Source organism: Mandrillus leucophaeus, unplaced genomic scaffold (genome assembly GCF_000951045.1).
Source record: "Mandrillus leucophaeus isolate KB7577 unplaced genomic scaffold, Mleu.le_1.0 Scaffold961, whole genome shotgun sequence".
Taxonomy (NCBI): domain Eukaryota; kingdom Metazoa; phylum Chordata; class Mammalia; order Primates; family Cercopithecidae; genus Mandrillus; species Mandrillus leucophaeus.
The window spans coordinates 57,542-80,761 of NW_012110486.1; the positions used below are offsets into that span (position 1 = coordinate 57,542).

General features: G+C 38.2%; 1 protein-coding gene across 1 annotated transcript; it reads left to right on the forward strand.

Annotated features, from left to right (window-relative positions):
• Window positions 1–4,651: 4,651 nt before the first annotated feature.
• LOC105532490 (aldo-keto reductase family 1 member C1 homolog) lies at window positions 4,652–21,800 on the forward strand. Its single transcript, XM_011970672.1, has 10 exons — window positions 4,652–4,751; window positions 6,971–7,237; window positions 9,311–9,478; window positions 10,323–10,439; window positions 11,706–11,783; window positions 12,231–12,353; window positions 15,176–15,285; window positions 15,565–15,730; window positions 19,711–19,793; window positions 21,535–21,800. The coding sequence occupies exons 2-10, from the start codon at window positions 7,154–7,156 to the stop codon at window positions 21,575–21,577; spliced, it is 972 nt and encodes a 323-aa protein (XP_011826062.1). The 5' UTR covers window positions 4,652–4,751; window positions 6,971–7,153; the 3' UTR covers window positions 21,578–21,800.
• The last annotated feature ends 1,420 nt before the right edge of the window (window positions 21,801–23,220 follow it).

The following is a 23,220-nucleotide window of genomic DNA, read 5'->3' on the forward strand; positions in this document are numbered from 1 at the left end:
TATATTGTATTTACCCAATAATTTCCCAGCCTCCCAGTCTTCTGAGTCTCCACCAGTGGAAGAAAGAGGATCCAGTGGACAGGTATTAAGTGCCTATAGGAGTGCCTAGGCATGGGGTTGGGAAACCTCTGCTCTTTGATGAGTTTTAAAGAGGTCATTTGGGTTTTCTTGTAATTGTTTTTGTTGGGTTGAGTTCGTTGTAAATTTTGGATGTCAGTCCCCTGTTAGATTCACAGTTTGCAATTATTTTTCCCCATTGTGTAGGTTGTCTGTTCTCTGTTGATTTTTTTTCTTTTGCTTTATTTGTATAATTAAGTCATATATGTCTCTTCCTATTTTGTCATTTGTGTTTTTGAAATCTTAGTCTGAGTTCCTTGCCGAGACCTACTTAGGAAATTTTTGCCGCAATAAATTTTCCTTAGATTTTCTTCTAGCACTTAATAGTCTCAGGTCTTACATTTAAGACTTGGATTTATTTCCAGTTCTTTAAAAACTTGCAAAGCCATTTTGAGGTATAAGCAAGGTTGCAAATATCTAACTTTTTGAAAATATCAATATTTCATTATGGTTTTAGGGGTTAGGATTGTATTATCACCAACATGCATTTTACTAGAAAAGCTTTGCTAAGGTCACTCATGTTTATTCCCTTGCCCTTGGCATGAGCTACAGTGGGAAGGGTGCTGCAACCCTGCCCTAGCCAATGCCACATGAGAGGGACTGTGCTGCAAGCTTCTGAGAAGGTTTCTCTCACATCTAGAAGAAGCTTGTAAGATGCAGCTGCCCCTCTTCTTCAAGTGGCTCTTGTCCTGTTGCCCTGGGAGTTCTAAAATTGCTGCAGCAGCCTCCACTCAGCCTGAGGATGACATCAATACACAGAGGAAGAAGAGTCAGGAAAAGATGAGAGAAGTTACAGATGCTCCTGGGCGACCCCCAGAGCTTACCATTCCTTAGACTTCTTGATATGGTGCTAACAGATTTGTATGTGAAATGAGACAGTTTCCTGATTCCCCTTGCAGGACTTGTGACAGGGGTGTGGGTCACCTGTTCAAACTCCTTGAGGGAGGGGGAGCATGGAGATGGGCAGGTGCACAGGCCAAGGCAAGCGCTTTGGACTCTGGCTCCATGATAGCGTCTAGGTGTGGGTGCCGGCAACCACAGTGTTACAAAGCTCTTTCAGTTTTGCCATCTGCACACGGCTTGAGACTGCAGCTCCATGGACTCTCTGACTTATCTCAAAGGCGGAGGACCAGTGTGTCAGCTTTCCCATGGAGTCAGGCTGCCCAGTGGCCGGACTCTTCTCCAATCCCCCAAGGCCAAACTCCTTTCAGTGTCCGATGTCCCTCCTCTTATCTCTTTCTCCGTGTCATTGTTTGCCATCCATCTGGTTGCCTCCTTGTCTCCTCACCTGCTGCTCTGCCCTGGATCTTAGGTTTGGGGGTTTCTATAGGGGCAGACTGGAGGCATGGTGGACCAAAAGGCAAATTTTGGGGGCGTGAAAACTGAAATGCCTGTTCTCATTTAGGGGCACAGGTATCCAGGCTGGAAGGTGGAGCCTTTGCTGGGAAATCACCCTCTTCTACCCAGTATTTTCCTGTGTCCTGTCCATATCACATGGAGTTTCAACCATTCAGAAATAGGTTTTTCTCACTTTGTTTTATGCTAATCAAAACAACTATAAAAATGAATAATTTTCTCTTTACAACCTCCCCTGCTGTTGACCTATCCAGGAGTGGTCAGAAGGTGTGCAAGCTGCTGAGTCACTCTGACTGCCTCAACTCCAGTAGATTGCAGGGGTGAACAATAATATTGAGAAATAGTAAAATAACAAACAGTGCAGAAGAGGCAGGCATCTCAAAAAGTGCTTGGTGGAATCGTCACTCATCCAGAGTGAACACGGTGACAAAGTTGTTTCTTCAGAGTTCACTCTATGAAAAAACTGAGCAATGTGGAATTTACTTTACATTTCATGGGTTGTGAAATTTCATCTAATGTCATAATTAAAACTTCCTACATGTTGCTTTAGGCATCTCTCTCTTTTCCCCAAAATTTTCTCCAGGGCATCCGCAGTACCTCAGCCTCCTCCACAGCCTCCTCCACAGCCTCCCAGCTCTTTCTTTTTCCTCCTGTACAGCTTTGGGCGTCCCACCATTTTCCACAGCAATGCAGCAAACTGAGTTTCCACAGCCTCTCACAGACATGAATTCACCCACAAACCTCTGTGAGACTCAAGCGTACCCCTTCGTCTTCACATAGATCCTCTTCACCCCAGAGAATTGAGTCAACCAAACAGGAAATCTCAGGACAAACAGTGCTGGCAAACATCATTTTGTTTAAAGTGTCATATCAATATATATTTGTTGAGAAACTATTTGGAGTTCTTTGCAAACTGTAACACTTGTTTAGGGAAAAAAGATAGGGAGAAGAAATTAGGATCAGTTATTTACCTGAGGCATGTGAGTGTTCTTCATGTATGACTCAAGGACATCCCACTTCTTTCCTCCCCGGTCTTCCATCTTCCATCTGCTTTCCTCCCTCTTCCCATCTTCCTTTCCTCATGTTCCTCCCCCTCTCCCTCACCTATAGGACTGAGAATTCCTGTGGTCCCCTGAGATCAGTTTCTCTCCACCACATTGTATACAAGCTGTGGAAAGTTTTAGTTCTTGTCGACTCCACGACCCACATTGGTCAGGCAGAAGCCCCCGTGTACAAGGTATCACCCTGAGCCTTGGCAAGGTGCATGACACACACTTGGTCAGTGGAGGAAATGATGAGTAGAGAGTGACAAATAGAAGAGGGGAGCTTTGAGCCTGAGCTCTCTGAAGCATAAGAGTGGTTGAGGCTTGGCACTTGCCACCTAGATTTCAGACAATGTGTCAGGAGTCCTGGATGCCCAGAAAGAAACCTGTTCCAGGGCTGCAGCCCCAACATAGAGCTTTTATTTAGGCAGTGTTGAGCAATAATATGTGGCTGGAGCTCTGCAGAGGGACCCCATAGGTACATCGTGTAACGAAGCTGTGGGAGAAAGGCCTCACCCCTAACAATTCCAGAATTATAAATCTATCAGCTGCTTACAACTTCAGCCTGGAAAAGCCAGGGGCATTAAACTCCAAACTGTGAGAGCAGCCATGTGGGCTGCACCCTGCAAAGCCACAGGTACAGTGCTGCCCAAAGCCCCAGAAGCCTACCCCTGGCACCAGTGTGCCCAGAATGAAGAATATAGAGTCACGGAAGATGATTTTGCAAGTTTAAGATTTAATTTCTGCCCTGTTGGGTTTACGACTTGCATGAAGTCTCTTCTTCTTCTCTTTCAACTGATATTTCCCTTTTGAAATGAGATTGTTCAACCGCTGCCTATAAAACCATTGTCATTTGAAAGTAAATAACTTGTTTTTGATTTTACCGGCTCATAGCTGGTAGAAATTTGTCTTGGATCTCAGATACATCTTTGCATTTTAGACGTTTAAGTTGCTTCTAAACCTGATAAGGCTTTGGAGATTCTTGAGATAAACTGATTGGATTTTGTATGTAAGAAAGAAGTTTATGTCTTCAGCTTTTTGTTCTTTATCTACTCAACTAACAATATTTTGGGGTTTCTATGATTTTTTGCTGAAATTTGTATACCCTTTTTAATTTATCTTGTGCATAATCTGTAATTATTTTCTTTGTAGTTACCACTGAAATGACATACTGCATCCCATAGTTATACCATCCACATTGAAATCAATGTGAACTTCGATTCCTTACAAAAACTCTACTTTTCCACAGCTACGTTTCCACTTCATATTATTGATGTCACTAATTACAACTTTATATGTGGTGTACATGTTAACAGAAATGTATTCTTATTCGTACACATTTGTAATGAAAATCTTGAAGAAAATGACAATCAAAAGCAAACTTTCACAAATATGTGTTTCCACATTTTTCTTACACCTACCTTTACGAGAGTTCTTTATACCTCTATATGACTCCATGTTGCTGTCTAAAATTCTTTCATTTCAGAACGAATTACTCTCTTTAGCATTTCTTGTAGAGCAGTTCTAATGGCAATGAACTCCTTCAGCTTTTACATCACATAGTCTTAAAAACTTTCTAATTTTTAAGAAATAATTTGGCTGGGTGTGGTGGCTAGCGCCTGTAATTCCAGCACATTGGGAGGCCAATGTGGGGAATCATGAGGTCAAGAGATTGAACCATCCTGGCCACTGTGGTGAAACCCTGTCTCTACTAAAAATACCAAAATTAGCTGGGTGTGGTTGTGCCTGCCTATAGTCCCAGCTACTCAGGAGGCTCAGGCAGGGTAATTGCTGAACCCGGGAGGCAGAGATTGCAGTGAGCTGAGATCGCACCACTGCATTCCAACCTGGTGACAGAGCAAAACTCCATCTCAAAAAAAAAAAATTTAAAAAAGTTGGAATAATTTTTTTTTTGCCAAGCATGAAATTATTGGGTGAAATTATTTCTTTATTGATCACATTAAATATATCACCTACTATATCTTCCAAAGACTCTCATAAGAAATCTGTGGATCATCTTGTCCAGGATCCCTTGCACTCCATGCATCATCTTTCTCTCCTGCTTTTTATTTTTGTTGTTGTTTTTGTTTTAGATAGAGTTTTGCTTTTGTTGCGCAAACTGGAGTGCGATGGTGCAATCTCGACTCACTGCAACCTCCGCCTCTCGGATTTAAGCTATTTTCCTGGCTTAGTCTCCCGAGTAGCTGGAATTACAGATGTGTGCCCCCATGCCCAGCTAATTTTTTGTATTTTTAGTAGAAATAGGGTTTCACCATATTATCCAGGCTGGTCTCAAACTCCTGACCTCAGGTGATCCACCCACCTCAGCTTCCCAAAATCTCTTGCTATGTAAAGATTATCTCTTTGTCTGGCTTTTAGAGTTGGATGATAACACATACAGGTCTGAGTCTCTTTGAGTTTATGCTATATGCAGTTCTTTAAGTTGCCTGAATTTGTAGATTCTTGTCTTTAACCAATTTGAAAAGGTTTTGATGATTTTATTCTCCCTCCAATTTGTTTCCTTTTCTTTTTTATAGTTTCTGTGTTATGACTATATTTAGATTTTCTTTTTTTTCCCCAGATTTTCTGTAGTTCTTAATCCATAGTTTTCATTAGCAATTTTAGCATATTTAAGACAGTTGTTTAAATGCTTCTCTACTAATTTTAATACCTGTGATTCTTCAGGAATGATTTCTACTGATTTATTTTCTTTCTCATAATGGACTGTGATTTCTTGTGTCTTTTATGCCTTGTTATCTTGTTTTATTTTTTTGAGCTGGAGTCTTGCTCTGTCACCAGGCTGGAGTACAGTGGTGCCATCTTGGCTCACTGCAACCTCTGCCTCCCGGTTTCAAGTGATTCCCCTGCTTTAGCAGGGGAATCCCGAGTAGCTGGGACTACAGGTGCTCACTACCACATCCAGCTATTTTTTTTTTTTTTTTGATTTTAGTAGAGATGGCGTTTCACCATGTTAGCTAGGATGGTCTCCTTCTCCTGACCTCGTGATCTGCCCTCCTTGTCCTCCCAAAGTGCTGGGATTACAGGCATGAGCCATCATGCCCGGCCTGTATGCCTTGTTATTTTATTTAACTGGGCATTTGAAAAAAATAAAACATCTTTTTTACGATGTATAGATTTGTTATCTCATGACAGTCATCAGCTCGTACGTGTGTCAGGTTCTCAGTCAAGGCATCAGCCCTACATAAAACCTCAAGGCCTTCTTAGTTTGTTTCTGAACACGCACCTACATGGATTGTTTTTGCCATTTTATTTTTCCCCAAATAACCAATGGCTTTTGAATCACTTACTATTAAAAAATTTCACAAAATTTCACAGTTTCTCTCAATGACTTAGATGGACTATTGCATGTCTCTTCCCCTAGTCTTTTGCCTGTAACATCTGTATGTGTATAGTCGCCCTGAATCTCTACTGAGCTACTGAGCTACTCCATAAATAAATAAGTTTACTTCAGTCAATTTTAGATACTTTCTGATGTTTCTATGAGTCATATGGGAGTCTTATAATCCACCATCTTGTTGAAAAATTTCAATATCTTTATAATATTACATTTATGTCAATGTATAACAATTTACTTATGTTTCAATTTCTGTTTGTTTTATAAAGAAATAAATAGAAGCAATCACAGCACTGCAAGTTGTGACTACTCCAAGATGTGAATCATGGATCATGCAAACTACATTCATGTTCTAACCTGCCCTCCAAAGGGAGAATGAAGTAAAAATTATCCTATGTGAGGATTATTCACCAGTTTATATGTCATTAGTTACCAGTTTTTCCTTATGAATAATGTTTAACAATATTAGAAAGTATATCTAATAGTTATCAGGTGTTTGGCTTGTTACTTTTTGATAGTAACTCATAAAACTGGCTGGATAAGACAAATAAAATAAGGCACAGTTTGCATATTACAAAGTATATCCAAAGTCCAAACGCTGTTAATAAGAAATCCTCCAATAAAACCACATCAAATTTTATTTTTTATTTACACCCACATCAGGATTACAACTTTATCAGGACTGCACTTTGATCAGGAAGGGATATTTCTCTCATAAGGTTAATAAGAAAGAAACAATAAACTTGCTGATGAAAAAAATAACACATTTTAAAATTTTAACTTTAATTTTTAATTGAGGGCAATATTTTAAAGAAGTGCTCATTAGTCATTCCTTTAAATTGTGTGTCTGTGAGAGAAAAATGAAAACTAGTCATTTCAAATGCTGTAAGATACAGAAGGAACATCATCATGGCACACACCAAAAAGAGCTTAGTAGCTCCTTTTCTGTAGTCTTATGTAAAGTCACCATTTGTTCTACAAATCTCTTTGAATAATTTATATCATATATATAGAGAGATTTGGAACAGCAAAAATACTTGTGAGAGAAATTAATGAGTGTATCATGCCCACCTGATAATTTACTTATCAATTTTCTTAGATAAGAAACAGTTGGACTGGATTCCATTTTTATCACTGCTTGTGTAAGACTGCCTCTGTCCCTCCCCTCACATGCCGTTGGTTAACCCACAGACAGTATGTCCAGGGGCGTTGCCAGCTAATTGCTCTTATAGCCTGTGAGGGAGGAAGAAAGACACATTTGCCAACCAGGCCAGTGACAGAAATGGATTCGAAACATCAGCGTGTGAAGCTGAATGATGGCCACTTCATGCCCGTCCTGGGATTTGGCACCTATGCGCCTGCAGAGGTAATAATAATATTTTTAGTGTTGAGAGTTCAAAGGAGCTAGAGTAAGTGGAAGCTAGAATAAGTGGAAGCTGACCAGGTTGTCAGGCTTGTGTTCCCAAGTTACCTGCATGACTCCCCTTTAAACGACAGTCTTTGTTCTGCAATGCAGTCTGGTCACAGGGTCATCTACTGCTTATTTGGGGCACTGTTTTGTCTTCTGTTTATGTTTATTTCACAGCCTGTCAGAGTCTATAAAACTCCGCAGAAAGAACATGGCCTGCCTGCTCCCTCTCTTGAAGATTGATTGCAATGGGAGTGGTTTCTCTGTTTCTTTGTGTAGTTGAACAGATATTTACTTCTTCCAAGAAGACACAATTCAGAGGAATCTTTATGGCAAAAGTTAGTGGAGACGGGTTGCATGAAATCTGTTGGGAGAGTATCACTGTTCTGTTGGGCAGCCTCGTGCACCAAACTGTAATACTAGAGCTGGACTAAAGAGAATTTCCCATGTGCTACTCTCAACTCTGGGAAAATTATCTGAAACGATAAAATATCCTCATTTTAAGAAAAAAAAAAAAAAGTAAAACCTAACAAGGACCGTTTAAATTCTTTGTCTTTGTTAATATGGGTCAAATTTGTATAAAAATACTGTAACAGAAATTTCTTGTTTCTTTGATGAGAAAATTAATGGACTAGATTTTATTTTCTAGACTTAGCTATTTCTACACTGGAGGAAAACTTATATCTGAAGACTGTCTTCGGAATACAATGTGTGTGAATAGAGATTAGTTATATAAAATTTGAGTCTTGCATTTCTCACCTATAAGATATAAGTATTTACAAAGGGACATTTTGAAGACCATTGACAGGACTGGTTTACTTTAATATAAATTGTCACGGAGAGGAAGTAAAGATGAGAACACCACTGAAACTCCGGCCTCGGTGAGCCTTTGAGTGCTCGCACAGCAAAGAAATGGTCAAGGATGGTATGAGGAGTGGGCTGTGAGACCCTGTACCTAGTTCCTTGTAATTTCATGGGAAAAAGAAAGCCTCTGAAATACTTTCAAGCTGGGAAAATAGTTGGCTTTGTTTCTGCTTTTGTCATGTAAAAGATATACTTTCAAATCTGTATCCACATTTGTTAAATAGGTCAATAATTATAAATTTCACTGCAATCATATGTTTCCTAAAAGAATTGCCTTGAATTTATGGAGCTGAACCCCATTTTGCTAATCACGTACACCCTGCAGTCTATTTCTTATATATACAAATCAATATCCTTAGTGTGTACATCTTTACTCCTAGTATTTTGTTCTATCATACAGACAGAATGGCCAAAGACTGGGTAGAAAAGACTTAACATAATAGACTGCTATCCATAGACAGACCTGTTTCCAGTATAAACCTGCTGGTATCAGATAAGGTGGATTTCTCACTATTTCCTAGCTGATAAGAATGGTGGTTCTACGTAACAGTTTATGTAAACTGCGGAGTTTCTGTGCACCTGCTTTCTTTTGGGGACTGGAAGTGTTGCGTCTGCTAGGCAGAGTAAATCAACGTAAGCAGTCCCAGACAAAATCTTATTAATGGAGTATGTAGAGAGCATCTCTTGTCGACAACAGTTCACATGCATTGAAAAAATATGATGCTCGATAAAGTCAGTGCGTGCTGTGCAGCAACAGGGTGGGAGAGGAATCGCAGGAGCTTACACTGCATTCCTTCATAATTCCTTCCATGTGGCTATTTCCTCATGTTAATTTCATCATACTAAAAATAATTAAGATTATATCTATAACTAGAGGTTGCGACCTGTTAATTTTGCCAAAAAATCACTGAACCGGAAGTTGTTGTAGGGATACTTCTAAGCTAGTGGTCAAGCAGTGATTTTCTGGGACTGCAGAAGTTCCTGCTATGCCCAACTGTTATTACTAACCAGGAAAGACCCAGACAGACTGGGATGGGCTTATGATTCCATAGACAGAACTCATCCAAGAAAGGAGGAAAAGGTGATTTTTGTAAACGTTGCTGCTAGTGCCTGAACTAACTCTCAGGCACATCAGTCAGAAAATACTACCTTTGGTTGCTCCCCTAGGTTCCTAAAGATAAAGCTCTAGAGGCCACCAAACTGGCAATAGAAGTTGGGTTCCGCCATGTTGATTGTGCACATATTTATAATAATGAGGAGCAGGTTGGACTGGCCATCCGAAGCAAGATTGCAGATGGCACTGTGAAGAGAGAAGACATATTCTACACTTCAAAGGTACCGTGCCTATGACGAGATTGTATGTACATGTGTTTATGGTGATTGTGTGGCGGTGGGAATTCTATGACTGGATCCATAGTTGAGGGTGAATTGTGCTTATTCATTTCAATTTATTCACAATTATTCATGTATGAAAATAAAATCAAAGGCAGAAAATGAAGATGACTTTCTCATCTTCGCAGTGTTCCAACTCATGACTCCAAAGGCCCTTTACTCTTTGAGGTCAGCACAGATCACTATGGTTTAACATAGACTATAGAATCAGAGATAACCTTAATCAAATTATGTTATGTCTTACCTCCTGGGTGAATTTCTTACATTTGTTAGGATTCTGAGTTTCCATTATCATCTTGATCAGAGAAAGAGACAGAAAGCAACGTAAGAGAGCTCTGTGCGTATAAAACAATGACACCTACATTGTTTTAAATTGTGTCCAGCACAAGTTAACATATTAAAAACTGTATTTGCCTCCTCAGTTTCTAAACCACAAAGATACTTAGTCTTGCCCATTGGGCTGAATTGGTGAATTACACTACTAACATGAGTTATAAAACATACCAAAGATAATTCAGATAATGGGTATGCTTATGATTTGATAACAACTTTTACTTTTGGAGTAATTTCACTCTTTCTTTCAGTATATGTACTAACTATATATCCAACATATTACAAAGTTCATCAGGATATGGCGGAACAAAAGGCATCACAAGAAGAGAGAGAATAAGTTTGCCTGTGGTCATTAGTTTTAAAGTAGGAGAAAATGTCTAAATATTAGGTCGAGCAAACTAGTAAAATTGGCTCAAGTTTTCATTACACAACTTCCTTTCTCTCACCTCTGCAGCTTTGGTGCAATTCCCATCGACCAGAGTTGGTCCGACCAGCCTTGGAAAGGTCACTGAAAAATCTCCAATTGGACTATGTTGACCTTTATCTTATTCATTTTCCAGTGTCTCTAAAGGTAGGTAGTTTTGTGATCAAATTTATTTCACTTTTGTTGTCATCATAAATGTTGTTTTCATGGATATTTGAACTAAGCATTTTCTTAGGAGGACATAGGGATTATAACATGGAAGAAGAGCCCTAAACATAACTCCTAAATCCCTTTCTATTGAATACATTTTGAATCCATACTTCCGTGATGCATGTGTACAAGAAAAGAGAGTGCAGAATCCTCAAACCATCTGCTTTAAAAACTTGAGGAAATGACAATCATCTCGTTGAAGGCACAAGGTCTTAGTTATGACTCCTGAGTTCACCTCTTGGGATGTTCACAGACACAGAGTTTCATGAAGTTGTGGTGTCCAGAAAAGCTGTGGCACATAGGGTGCACAATGAGTTTCCATCCTCTTGACTCCTTTCAAGGGGCAAGAACTCAGTCCTGGAGTCTCTTAAACTACAAATCTTAATGGGAAACTGTTGCTTATGCATCCTCTCTTTTCACATTGAGTTTTTATTCTTGCTTAGCGATGAATTCTTGTGTCATTCGTAACTTTTGTTTTAAGGTTATGGAAATCTCCTTAGGCTAGTTAATGCAAGGGTGAGTTAGATATGAAAGTCAAAGCCATGGCTACATTAAGAATTTGATAAAATCTCTAAAAATAAATCCTTTCTCCATCCTTATCTCTGCTTTATTACAAAAGGATTTTAAGTATTTGTTCCAACCTTTTTCATTGGTGGTATTTATGGCTTTGGAGCAATTTCAGGCTCATGGTCATTACCATGAGCTCCTGTGCATCTCCCAACTTCCAAACTGGCCTTGAAAACACCTCCATTGACCATGATTGGTTCATGGTCCTGTCCATGGAACATCATATGTTCAGGGAGATAAAGAACTCTGATAGTGGCATCTGGGTCAAAAGTACTATCTATTATTCCTGAATATTAAGGTCTTTTGCATTTGAAGAGAGGTATTGCTACAGAGAAAATTATAGGAGCAGAAGAAAGTAATGTAAGTCAATGATGACACTCCATTAGCAACAAGAAAGATGGTATTTATTTATACATATAATAGTTATAAGAGATTAGAAGAAGCCTGTCTCCTGAAGACATTCCTGATACCTTCATATGTAGCACACTTTGTATGTATCACTCTCTGGAGCATTGCATCACCTACCTCAAGGAGGATTAGTGTCCTTAAATGTACCTCAGAGCATGGCTATGTGTGGGGAAATTTATGTGGAGAAATTGATTTGTGACATCACTAAATTGACTGCTTCTACTTCAGCCAGGTGAGGAGATGATCCCAAAAGATGAAAATGGAAAAGTACTATTTGACACAGTGGATCTCTGTGCTACGTGGGAGGTAAGTGCTTGGAGGAGAGCACAGATAAGAAAGATGGAATAGGAGACATCTGGTTCCTATCTTCCAAGTACAAGAATGGAAAATGCACCATTGTATCAAAAATTTAGGAGTTTTACAAAGGTAGATTTGTGAGCAGTGAAGAAAAAGAAATGACAGGCATACAAAAGAGAGAAGTGGAGGAGAAGGGTTGGGGGTAAGGAGGACTGGGATTTCTTTCCTTGCCTGTGCACTAGACTCTCCAGTTTCCTAAGGAGGAAACAGAAATTCTTACTCTTGCAATCACTATCTTCCTCCCCAATTTTCTGATTTATTTTCTCCCTTTTAAGAATCACAACTAGCTAGTTGATTGTCATATCTACACAGTTGTTGCTTTCACAGTTCTACGTTACATTTATCTTGATCTTCAGTCGACTACATAAATGATACCTCACAATTCCTTTTTCCCAGGCCATGGAGAAATGTAAAGATGCAGGATTGGCCAAGTCCATCGGGGTGTCCAACTTCAACCGCAGGCAGCTGGAAATGATCCTTAATAAGCCAGGGCTCAAGTACAAACCTGTCTGCAACCAGGTGAGCGCCCTCAGCCTCCTCTCTTTTCTGCCCTTCATGCCCCTCTTTCTGTCCTATTGGCCAAGTATCCATTCATTTAGTCCCACTGATCTTTGTAAAAGAGAAGATTCTAGAGAGCAAAGCCTCTGTCTCGAAGGGCATAGAGGGCTCTTACTTGTACCCGGCTTAGAAAAGTCTTACGAAAAGGTGTTGTAACTTTGATGCTGAATTGTGAGTTATATTTAGGGAAAGTCAGTTTGATCAAGGAGGCCAAGGATTGCCAATTAGTCTCAGGGAAAGGTGGACTTACCCCTAAGCTATGAAAGATGACCCACGAGTGGATGGGTGAAGGTGATTTGGATGGAAGTGTGCACAGATATGAAGCCATGAAAAGACGGAATGTACAGTACATAAGGAGAGAGAGAGAGTAAGAGAAGAGAAATACTAGGGATTTCCATGGAGTTCAGATGTCTCAGTGCTTCTTGGTATCTCTGCTTTCATACTTCTTGACCAAGGGCATAGATACACTAAAAATTATCTGCAGACAATGAAGGTCATCCATGGTAGAAAGAGAAAATGACCTGTTTACAGAGATACATGTTCACAGTGGATGAAATCAACACTGAGAAATATTTAGCAGAACATTGAGCTGACCAATGACTGCCCCGCTCCTAGTCGGCTGCTGTTCTTTGGAGTCTGTCATGCAATCAGCTGCTTAAACACATCTATTCTATGCATGGTTCTTTCATAGCCTAGAGATAATTCCATCTTATCCCAGAGCTCTGATTGTTGATTCCAGGCCTCTTTGATCAAATTGACTGCCCCCAAATGTTACACACATTTCAGCATTAAAGTCACTACACCTTTCCCAGTAACTTACACTGTTTTGTTTTATTTCATTTTTAAAAACTTAGAGTCAATGAGTAAAGATCAACAGTGGAAATACATAAATGCATAAAATTTATGAATTTGGTATAGTGATATGGTGCCATGGTAATTTAATAAAAGCATTGAGAAATTAATGTTATTTTAATATTAGTAGTTCCCCAATTTTTATTATGGCAATTTTCAAACTTTCCAAAAATTTGGTAAAGATAATACTGGAGACCCATGTTACCATTTGTATTCAAAATTACTAACATTTTGCAACGTTATATGGAGTATATCTGCATAAATACATATAATGCTTCTAGAACTTCTTCAAGGTAAATTGTAAAGATGACAATTGACCCCTAGAGACCTCTCCAAGCATGTCACAGGAATGAAGATATTCTCCCAGTTACAGTGTCATTACTGTATCTAAGAACATCATCTACAGCGCCCTCATGTCATTTGGTATCCAGTCCATATTTGAATTTTCCATTGTTTAATCAAAATATCTTTTGTGGCTCTTCTTTTTTTAACCAGAATTCAATTGTTTTTATATTGTTGTATTTTGATATCAGTTAACTTGTTTTTCCCAGTTGTTGAAAGTTTCTGTAAATTAAACATTAGATGTGAGTATTTTATTACATTGGCTTAAATCTTTGGGGCAAGAAAATGTTTTTATCATGCCATGTTTTTCAAACTGCATCACACTAGACTGCATACAATCACAGAATGCCCCACTAGTGGTGAACCTAGTTTTAAAAACTTGGTTAAGCTAACAATGGTCACATCTATTGTTTTAATATACGTTTTCTCTTGAACAATTGCTAGTAATCTGCTGGGAGCTAATTCTCAACAGAAGTAGTCATATTCCCATGACACATTTTCACCTATGATTGCGTATACATCAGTGATTTGAACTTTTTTGTATTGTATTTCTGTTTTCCTCTTTGTTATTTCCTATTTGTTATTTCCTTGGTGTTTTTACATAATCATTTACAATTTCAACCACTTGTTTAACTGTTCTTACCTGACATTTAACTAAAAGTAATTTCTCAGCAAGTAAAAATAATATACTATTATTCCTCTAAGTCAGGGTAAAAAATAACTTCTTCCTTCAATTAGCAATGTATTGTGAATGTAATTGCTGTAATGACCACCATCAGAGTAGACAAATGTTCATTTTTTCATTCACACTAATTACTATAGACTCATGGATTTTTTCTGCTGTGATTTTTAATTCATTTTACTTATTTTTAATGCTCACATCTATTCAGTATATCTATCTATCTATCTATCTATCTGAAAGAAGAATTTGATCAAAGACTCATGAGGGCAAGTATAAAAGACAAAGCACTTGTTTCATAGGAAACCCACTGGTGACATTTGGGATGTCACCATACAAATCCATCGTACAAAAAGGAAAAGTAATGAAAGACTATGAAAGTTATCAGTATTTATGTGTATATGTATATTTTCTAGTTCATCTATTTTTTATATATATATATCATAGATGGCATATATGATATGCATATTAATAACGCAGATGAATTAGAAAACATACATATATATGCATGCATTTTTGATATCAATTAGGAAATCAGTTCTTTTTTCTTTTAAACATGCTTTCATGAGTCTTTGACCAAATTCTTGATTTCTGGCACAATTTGATGCCTAAGGCTCAAAGAATCTTACCTTATCCCAGCTCTGAAATTGGCTGTGTCTCCTTCTAGTGGGCAGAGTTACTGGGAAACCAGGATAGGGTTCGTACAGGTTGGTTTTGCTCAGAAATAGCATTTCAATTTTCTTAGGAGAGAGGGATATAAAATTAAGTTGTATGTAAAACATCATTTTTTGGCAAATACTCTCAGTTCAAATTTAATGCTCTATATTATTCGGCTTCTTTTACTTTTGTGATCTTAATATTAATATAACTTTTGGATTATCTGATGCTTTTCCATTATGCTCATCTGCAGGTGGAATGTCATCCTTACTTCAACCAGAGAAAACTGCTGGATTTCTGCAAGTCAAAAGACATTGTTCTGGTGGCCTTTAGTGCTCTGGGATCCCATAGAGAAAAACAATGGTAATAAGAGATACAGGAAGTTTACCTAAAACACTGGTTTGCTAAAAAAAAAAACCAATGAATCAGATCGTGTTGTTTCCTGGAGTTGACGGACAGCTGACTTGGGATGAGGGAAGAATTTGCATTTCTGACAAGATCCCAGGTGATGTTGAAGTTGCTGTTCAGGGGCCTCACTTGAGAAGCTCTGGTGCAGAGTGGATGCCTTAGTCTGTTTAGGGAGCCACCTAACAAACTGTATCCCCAGCCTCAGGGTTTCAGCATTTCCGCCTTTCCTTCCAGGGTGGATCAGAACTCCCCGGTTCTCTTGGAGGACCCAGTCCTTTGTGCCTTGGCAAAAAAGCACAAGCGAACCCCAGCCCTGATTGCCCTGCGCTACCAGCTGCAGCGTGGGGTTGTGGTCCTGGCCAAGAGCTACACTGAGCAGCGGATCAGAGAGAACATGAAGGTGAGGAGCCGGGCTGTGGGCCGCAGGGCTGCTGCACAGTGTGCTTCACACATGTGCTTCTTGTAAGGCTCTCAGGACACCCTTGGGCCAGCTCCATTTCCTGTATTTCCTATGCAGGAACTCTTTGTGTGCATTACAAGGATTTCTTCTACTCTGACACAGGAGAGGCAACACAGGTGGAGAGAAATAGGATGGGATCAAAACCAGAGATTTGAATTAGCGTTAAGTCAGAGCTATCCATATCCCTCTGCTACGGATATGTCTTTTTTAAAATTTTCTGTAATGAAGTGTTTGATTAGATGTTTTTTAGTCTCCAAATCATCGTGAATTTTTTTTTGTATATTTATGTAGTATAAATTCCTTATATTTATTCTCTTAGAATTTTGTCTTTGTGAATTGTTTGTTTAACTCTGCCTTTTTTTTTTTATGAGGTGGTTGTTCATCTTTATTTTTATGTGTAGGAGACCATATTTATTCCAACACGTCAGGTTATAAGACAAACCTAGTTAACACAAAGGCTTAATGAAAAAGCATTTATTGAGCTCAAGATTCCATGGTTAGAAAATTAGCCTGGGCTCAGCCTGAACTCAGTCCAGTCCTTCTGTTCCTAGCTGGGCTCTCATGTGCATGCAGGGCAGTGAGGCAGCTCTGCTTCAGGATGTCCATGGGGCATCTGTCTGAGCGCCCCCTTCTCCCATGCAGTTCTTTATCCTCCAGCCATCCAGCCCAGGGTTCATCTCAGGACGGGGCACGACCCCAAGGCAGTGAGTGGACACGTGCAAAGCCTTTTCATGTCTAGGCTCAGAGCTGCCAACCATTGCTTCTGGGAAATTCTATCACCTAATGCAAGTTATAGGATAGGTCAGACTCAAGGGGTGGGGAAATACACACCACCTCTTATTGTTACCTCTTATTGGAAGGAGCTGGAAATTCATAGAACCAAGCAAGTGGGTACAGGGACATGTGACTGTGGAGGGCAGTTCCTAATTAATCTATCATTTAGATGAGATGTGTAAAATAATATCAATAGGTATATGTATGAATATATATAAATTGATATATTATTTCATATATTCTCAAGAATTCATCCAAGTCTCTAAAGAATTAACATCCAGAATACATACATATATATATATTTTCTAATTAATCATATAGGTATATAAAACATGCATCATGTATGATATATATTATAAAACTTACGTCATACATATGACATATATCATGTATATGTGTATATGTCACTATTTGCTAAAACATTAAGTTAAATAAGTGAAAAAATCTATAGGATACTCTGAAATAGTGATACAGAGAATAAGAGAGAGTAAAAAATGACAACAATGAAACAATTGATGTATCTAGGTAATGGCATTCATTAAATGATTTAAAAATTATTTTTATACATTAGAAAATTCACAAAACAAAAATGAAAGTTATGAAAGACTGTGGAAGTTATCAGTATTTATACATATGTGTATGTTCTCTAATTCATCTAGTATATATAGATTTATATAATACATGACATGTGTTATTTAATATATATTTTAGATTAGTTAGAAACCATACACATATATGTATTTATTCTGGATGAGACTTGAATGTATTCTTGAAATAACATCTCCCAAATTTTACCTGTGTTGTCATATTCTCTGTGGTTATGTTTTCACAGACAGAAGTTTCTATCCTTCATGCAGACTCATTTCTCATGCCTCTTTCTTGTGGTTGGTGAATTTTGTGTCTTATCCTATATTGGGACTATCACAATATTTTACTGTGTTATCTTACAAAATTGTTAATATTCTTTCCTTATAAATTTAGTTAATTCGAATGGGATTGACTTTTTAAATACTATATGAAATAAGGATCCAAACATGCATATCTAAGTTTTGAATTTTTAGCAAAATTTCCCACCAACATTTATTGAAAAGTTCATATTTGCTCACATAACTTGATTTTTTTTTTACCTGTAACATATATGAAATTTCCATAAACAATTATCTGGCCTGTCTTCCATCTTCAGTTCAGTTATTTACTTTTCTGTACTATAATATTAAAAAGTAAGTTTCACTTCCAGTATGTTACAAATAATTTTCTAACTTCTTCATTTATTTAATAATATCTTAGCTATTCTTGACTAATGTGTTATTTTAAATTTTGAATCATCTCATTAATTTCACAAGCAAGTAAATGTTTTAATCTCTTGTTGACATTGTAATAAGCCTGCAGATCAATGTGGAGAGAACCGAATCTTTGACAATATTGAGATTTCCAATCCATGATCATATGAATTTCCCACTACTTATTAATAAATTATCTTTTAACAAATATATCATTAATTTCATAACTTTCTCCATTGCTGTTAATTTTTTCTTTTTTTTGGAGATGGGGTCTCACTGTGTCACCCAGGGTTGAGTGCAGTGGCACGATCTCGGCTAACTGCAACCTCCGCCTCCTGGGTTCAAGCAGTTCTCCTGCCTCAGCCTCCCGAGTAGCTGGGACTACAGGCGCACACTGCAATACCCAGCTAATTTTTTGTATTTTAGTAGAGATGGGGTTTCACTGTGTTGCCCAAGCTGTTCTCGAACTCCTGAACTCAGGCAAACCTCCTGCATCGGCCTCCCAAAGTGCTAGGATTACAGACAAGAGCCACCGCGCCTAGTAATTACTGATACTTTCAATAGTTTTTGATCGCTTTTCATTTTTGTTTTGTGGACTTTCTAATGTATAGAAATACTACAAGAATAATGCAACAAATGCGCTTACCTAGATTCATCAAGTGCAACATGGTTGTCATTTATTTTTATTATACTTTAAGTTCTAGGGGACACACAACGTGCAGGTTTGTTACATATGTATACATGTGCCATGTTAGTGTGCTGCACCCATTAACTCATCATTTACATTAAGTATATCTCCTAATGCTCTCTCTCTCCCCTCCTCTCAACCCACAATGGGCCCCGGTGTGTGATGTTTCCCTTCCTGTGTCCAAGTGATCTCATTGTTCAATTCCCACCTATGAGTGAGAACATGTGGTGTTTGGTTTTCTGTTCTTGCAACAGTTTGCTGAGAATGATGGTTTCCAGCTGCATCCATGTCCCTACAAAGGACACCAACTCATCCATTTTTATGGCTGCATCGTATTCCATGGTGTATATGTGCCACGTTTTCTTAATCTAGTCTGTCACTGATGGACATTTGGGTTGATTCCAAGTCTTTGCTATTGTGAATAGTGCCACAGTAAACACACGTGTGCATGTGTCTTTATAGCAGCATAATTTATAATCCTTTGGGTATATACCAAGTAATGGGATGGCTGGGTCAAATGGTATTTCTAGTTCTAGATCCTTGAGGAATCATTTTTTACTCTCTCTTTCTCTTATTTTCTGTATCACTCTTTCAGTTTCCCTATGAATTTGTACACTTACTTGATTGTATGAGTTAGAAAGAGTGACATATTTTTGGTATTTAGAGTCTCCCAAATTTACACAGTGGAGTACCCATAACTTTTGAATGTGAAATCGTTAGTATTTAGACAATTATTGGCTTGAGTCATGTTGAAAACTATTTTTTCCTATTATACCTGCTCATTGGAGAGAGAGATATTCAATGTTATTCATCAAACCTACTAAATTACACTAGACATTATAAAATTTGCCTCTAGATTCTTGTGGGTCTTCTAGGTACATGACCCTATCATGTGGGCACAATGTCAGCTCTGTTTCTTCCTCAGCATCTTTTGAGATATTCTCTTTGTCTGCAGTGTTGTGCAGTTTCAAAATATTTTATCTGGGAATGGATTTTTGTTTATTTTTCGTCTGGTTTTCATTGACCACTTGAATGTTTAGAGAGGTCTTTCACAAATTTTGGAAACTTATCGATCTTTTAAGTATTGTCTCTGCACCCTACTGTCTGATGTACTTGGTGGTTCCCAATTGGCAATGATGTAATCTAAAAATAATTAAAGTTTTCTATTACTTTGATAGGTGTTTGAATTCCAGTTGACTTCAGAGGACATGAAAGCCATAGATGACATAGACAGAAATATACGATATTTGACGATTGATATGTAAGTAATTTTGGTGATGGGTGTCCTAATTTATTTTCAAAGGAAAAATGTAGGATGGGTGTTGAGAGTGACCTCCACAGCAGGGGCACAGGGGCCAATGTGAGACAGAGGTGAGACAGGAGCTTTCTGGGCCTCTTCTCCTGGATTCACTCCAGAGCCTTGTTCTCTGGCAGGGAGAGTGGCCCGGGGTCAGTGTGGTCAACCTGTCCCTCTGCTTTCATGACTCCATGGAACTCTCCAGAGCAGCCAAGATCATTGCTGAATGTGCACCTTCCATGTAGGCCTGCCGTTTGTACTACTGTCTAGTGTCCATACTGCGGATACTGCCCATGTGGTCACATTAGATGTTTCCAAATTTGTGCTTATATGATGTTCTTCCCAACCTGCTAAATGTCTTACCAGATGAAAGGCAGTTCTATCAACCTTGTGGGCCAGGTTCCAATTCCCGCCTACTTCACATGGAATTGCTTGCCAGATCCTGTCAATTAAGTATTTTTAATCATTTCAAAGCTTTTTTGTGCCTTTCTTTGCATGTTTTCCCATGACCCAAACACTGCATTTGCCTCCACAAGTCAGTCTTAGTGGAGCAAATAGGAGGGCTTGGCCTTGATGTTCTGCAATATGGAGATCTCAGTGCAGAGAATAAAGAAATTTTGAAATCAAATGAAGAGTACAGATGCAAAAGTACCATTGTTGGAGATAATTTATGACCAATAACAGACGTTTACTGTTCCTCTATGTTCTAAGGTTCTAGGATTCATAGAAAGTCACTCACAAAATGAGGGAAAAAAGAAGTTATGTTCCTGATGGCAGTGGAGATTTTAACAAGTAATAGAGATGATGAGATAATGTGTGAATAAAACAAACACAATGGTATATCATAAGTACCCCAAATTTGGTAGATATTATTAGTAGTATTTTTTTTATTTAGAGAAAAATACCAAATGAAAAAGGAAATGATAAAAAGAAAAGGAAAAGTGGCAAGCATTAGAAATTTTTACAAGCAATTTATGTTTTCTGAGATCATAAAATCAATCACTAGTGCTATTTTGTAGAACTCAAATATCATCTGAAGTAAACCACTTGCCAGCTTCCGAGTGTTTGCTCTTGGTGTAATCACAAAGGATAGGCTCAATTGCCTAATTAACAAGTTGTAACTGTACATGTGAACAGTTATTTATCTGTGTAAAATGGTTTCTGCATTATAGCTCTTTGGATATTGGAACCTATATCAAAAACAAAAATTTACATTTCTGAATCTAACCAAGTGTGTTGCATATGATAGGCAGGTAATAAGTAATATGTAAAGAAATAAAATAAAATATAATTGTTACCAGGATAATTGGTACACTCAAAATTGTCTGTTACTGATGAGCATATGTGTGTTATTCCTCTTCAAGGTAAGGCAGAATGAGTTCCTGTTTTTACTGATAATTTGAAATAGAAAATGTCAATATCTCTTTGCTCTATGGACAGATGTAGAGAAATAAGTTTGAACATTTGCCTTTGTATGTTTTATGTGTTCAGTTCCAGGCAGAGGAATAGAATTAAATGATTCTTTATTTTGAAACTACAGATATAATAAAGTCATGTTCATTAAACTAAGAAACACAGATTCTAGAGCAGTCAGAAAATGGACTTCTTAACACCTATACTAGTGGCAGCTTCCTAGAAATCACTGTGCTACCTGCTAGTAACGGAGTCATTGCCATTCAGAGTGTGCATTTTTTTCCCTTTCCAGTTTAGCTGACTCCCCTAATTATCCGTATTCCGATGAATATTAACATGGAGGGCGTTGCATGAGGTCTACCAGAAGGCCCTATGTGTGGATGGTGACACAGAGGATGTCTCTATGCTGGTGACTGGACACATCGTCTCTGGTTAAATCTCTCTTGCTTGGCCACTTCAGCAAGCTACAGCTAAGCGCATCAGCCAGAAAAGAAAGACAATATTTTTTTTTTTCATTTTGAAAAAATTAAATGCTCTCTCCTAAAGATTCTTCACCTACTTTGGTCTCCATTACTTCTATGTTTTCTTTCCTTCTGATACACTAATGCCCCAAAATTGTGATTTGCCTATACGTTTAGGGCCGGGGTTGGAAGATGATATCAACCATTTAAGATTCATTTGTGCAGTGGGAGTGCATGGAGGTTCAACCTCTGGGAAAGGGGCAGGTGACAGGTATTTAGCCGTCAGTGCCTCTCTAGGTCTTGTTGGAAGAAGCACATGCAACATGTAGTGTAGAGGGTGAGCGATATTGACCAGCAATTCAGGGGGTCCCTCCAGCAGTGTGAGGGTCAGAGTTTCTGGAGCTTGGGAGGAGGCATCCCTGTGGGAGGGGGTGTTAGGGAGGTGGAAGGACACCCACCAGGAAAAGTGATTAGAAGTCAGGTATGAGGAGGTTAAATAGGAGAGAGTCGAGTACATCTATGGTTGGAAAAACATATCATCACCCTTTTTTTTTTTTTTTGATCATTATACCTTGTTCATCAAAAGAAACTTTCCTCGAGGTTTTAACAAACCCCATAGCTGTGAGTCAGGCGTGAATCTTTGATGTGTGCCCAGTCACAGCATTGACCCTATTGGTCTGTGGTGGGGCAGGACATCAAAGTCATCATTGACTAATCACATTCCCCTGACTACCTCATATTTAGGAAATATTCTTAGATTGTAAAAATGTACAGTTCATTTTTTATATTCAATCTTTTAAATGTTTTATACTTTAAACAAGGCATGGTTTCAAGTAAAAACCAAAAATATTCCAAAACCATTATGCATTGCACTCAAGATTAAAATGGGAAATAATACATATAATAAATCAAGTGTTCCAAGAGTTCAAACTTCTTTTGGAAACTGGGTATGTAAAACAGCACACTGTTTTCAAACTTTGGTAAATTGTAAGAACAACTCTTACAAAGGCATTTCATTCTTATACATAATTTTCAGGGGAACTAAGTAAATCAGCTAATCATGAAGACATGATTTTCATTTTAGACAACACTTTTGTAAACTTGGGATGATCTCATGTCTTAATGATCAAAGCATTTAGAGAAGGACAGTGGTTTTTAACCTGGGCACACTTTCTAATATTTACTCTCCACTATTCTTACTCTGGTAGCCACGTTAATCCTGTCAGAGATTCCTTCTCAAGCCATGTCTCAGAGCTGATAGGCATCCCAACAAGTATTGCAGCTCACAATTTTTCTGTAAATTATTTATTATATAAAATTGGAGGAAGCCATAAACTTTGGAGGACCCTAGACCAATTTTTTGGATTATTTTTTGTCTACTATCATTCCGTTGATGATCTTAGATATTCTCTGCATTAAATATCACCTCTAGGCTGAGAAATCCCCTCAAAAATATTTCTAGCTCAGATTTTTCCTCCAAATCTTCAATGCAAGATCACAGTGTGAACTCTGCATTT

Coding starts and splice junctions, on each gene's coding strand:
- LOC105532490 (XM_011970672.1), top strand. CDS start 7,154: ATGGATTCGAAACATCAGCGTGTGAAGCTGAATGATGGCCACTTCATG. Junction 10,440..11,705: donor ATTTTCCAGTGTCTCTAAAG/GTAGGTAGTTTT, acceptor CTTCTACTTCAG/CCAGGTGAGGAGATGATCCC. Junction 15,286..15,564: donor TCCCATAGAGAAAAACAATG/GTAATAAGAGAT, acceptor CTTTCCTTCCAG/GGTGGATCAGAACTCCCCGG.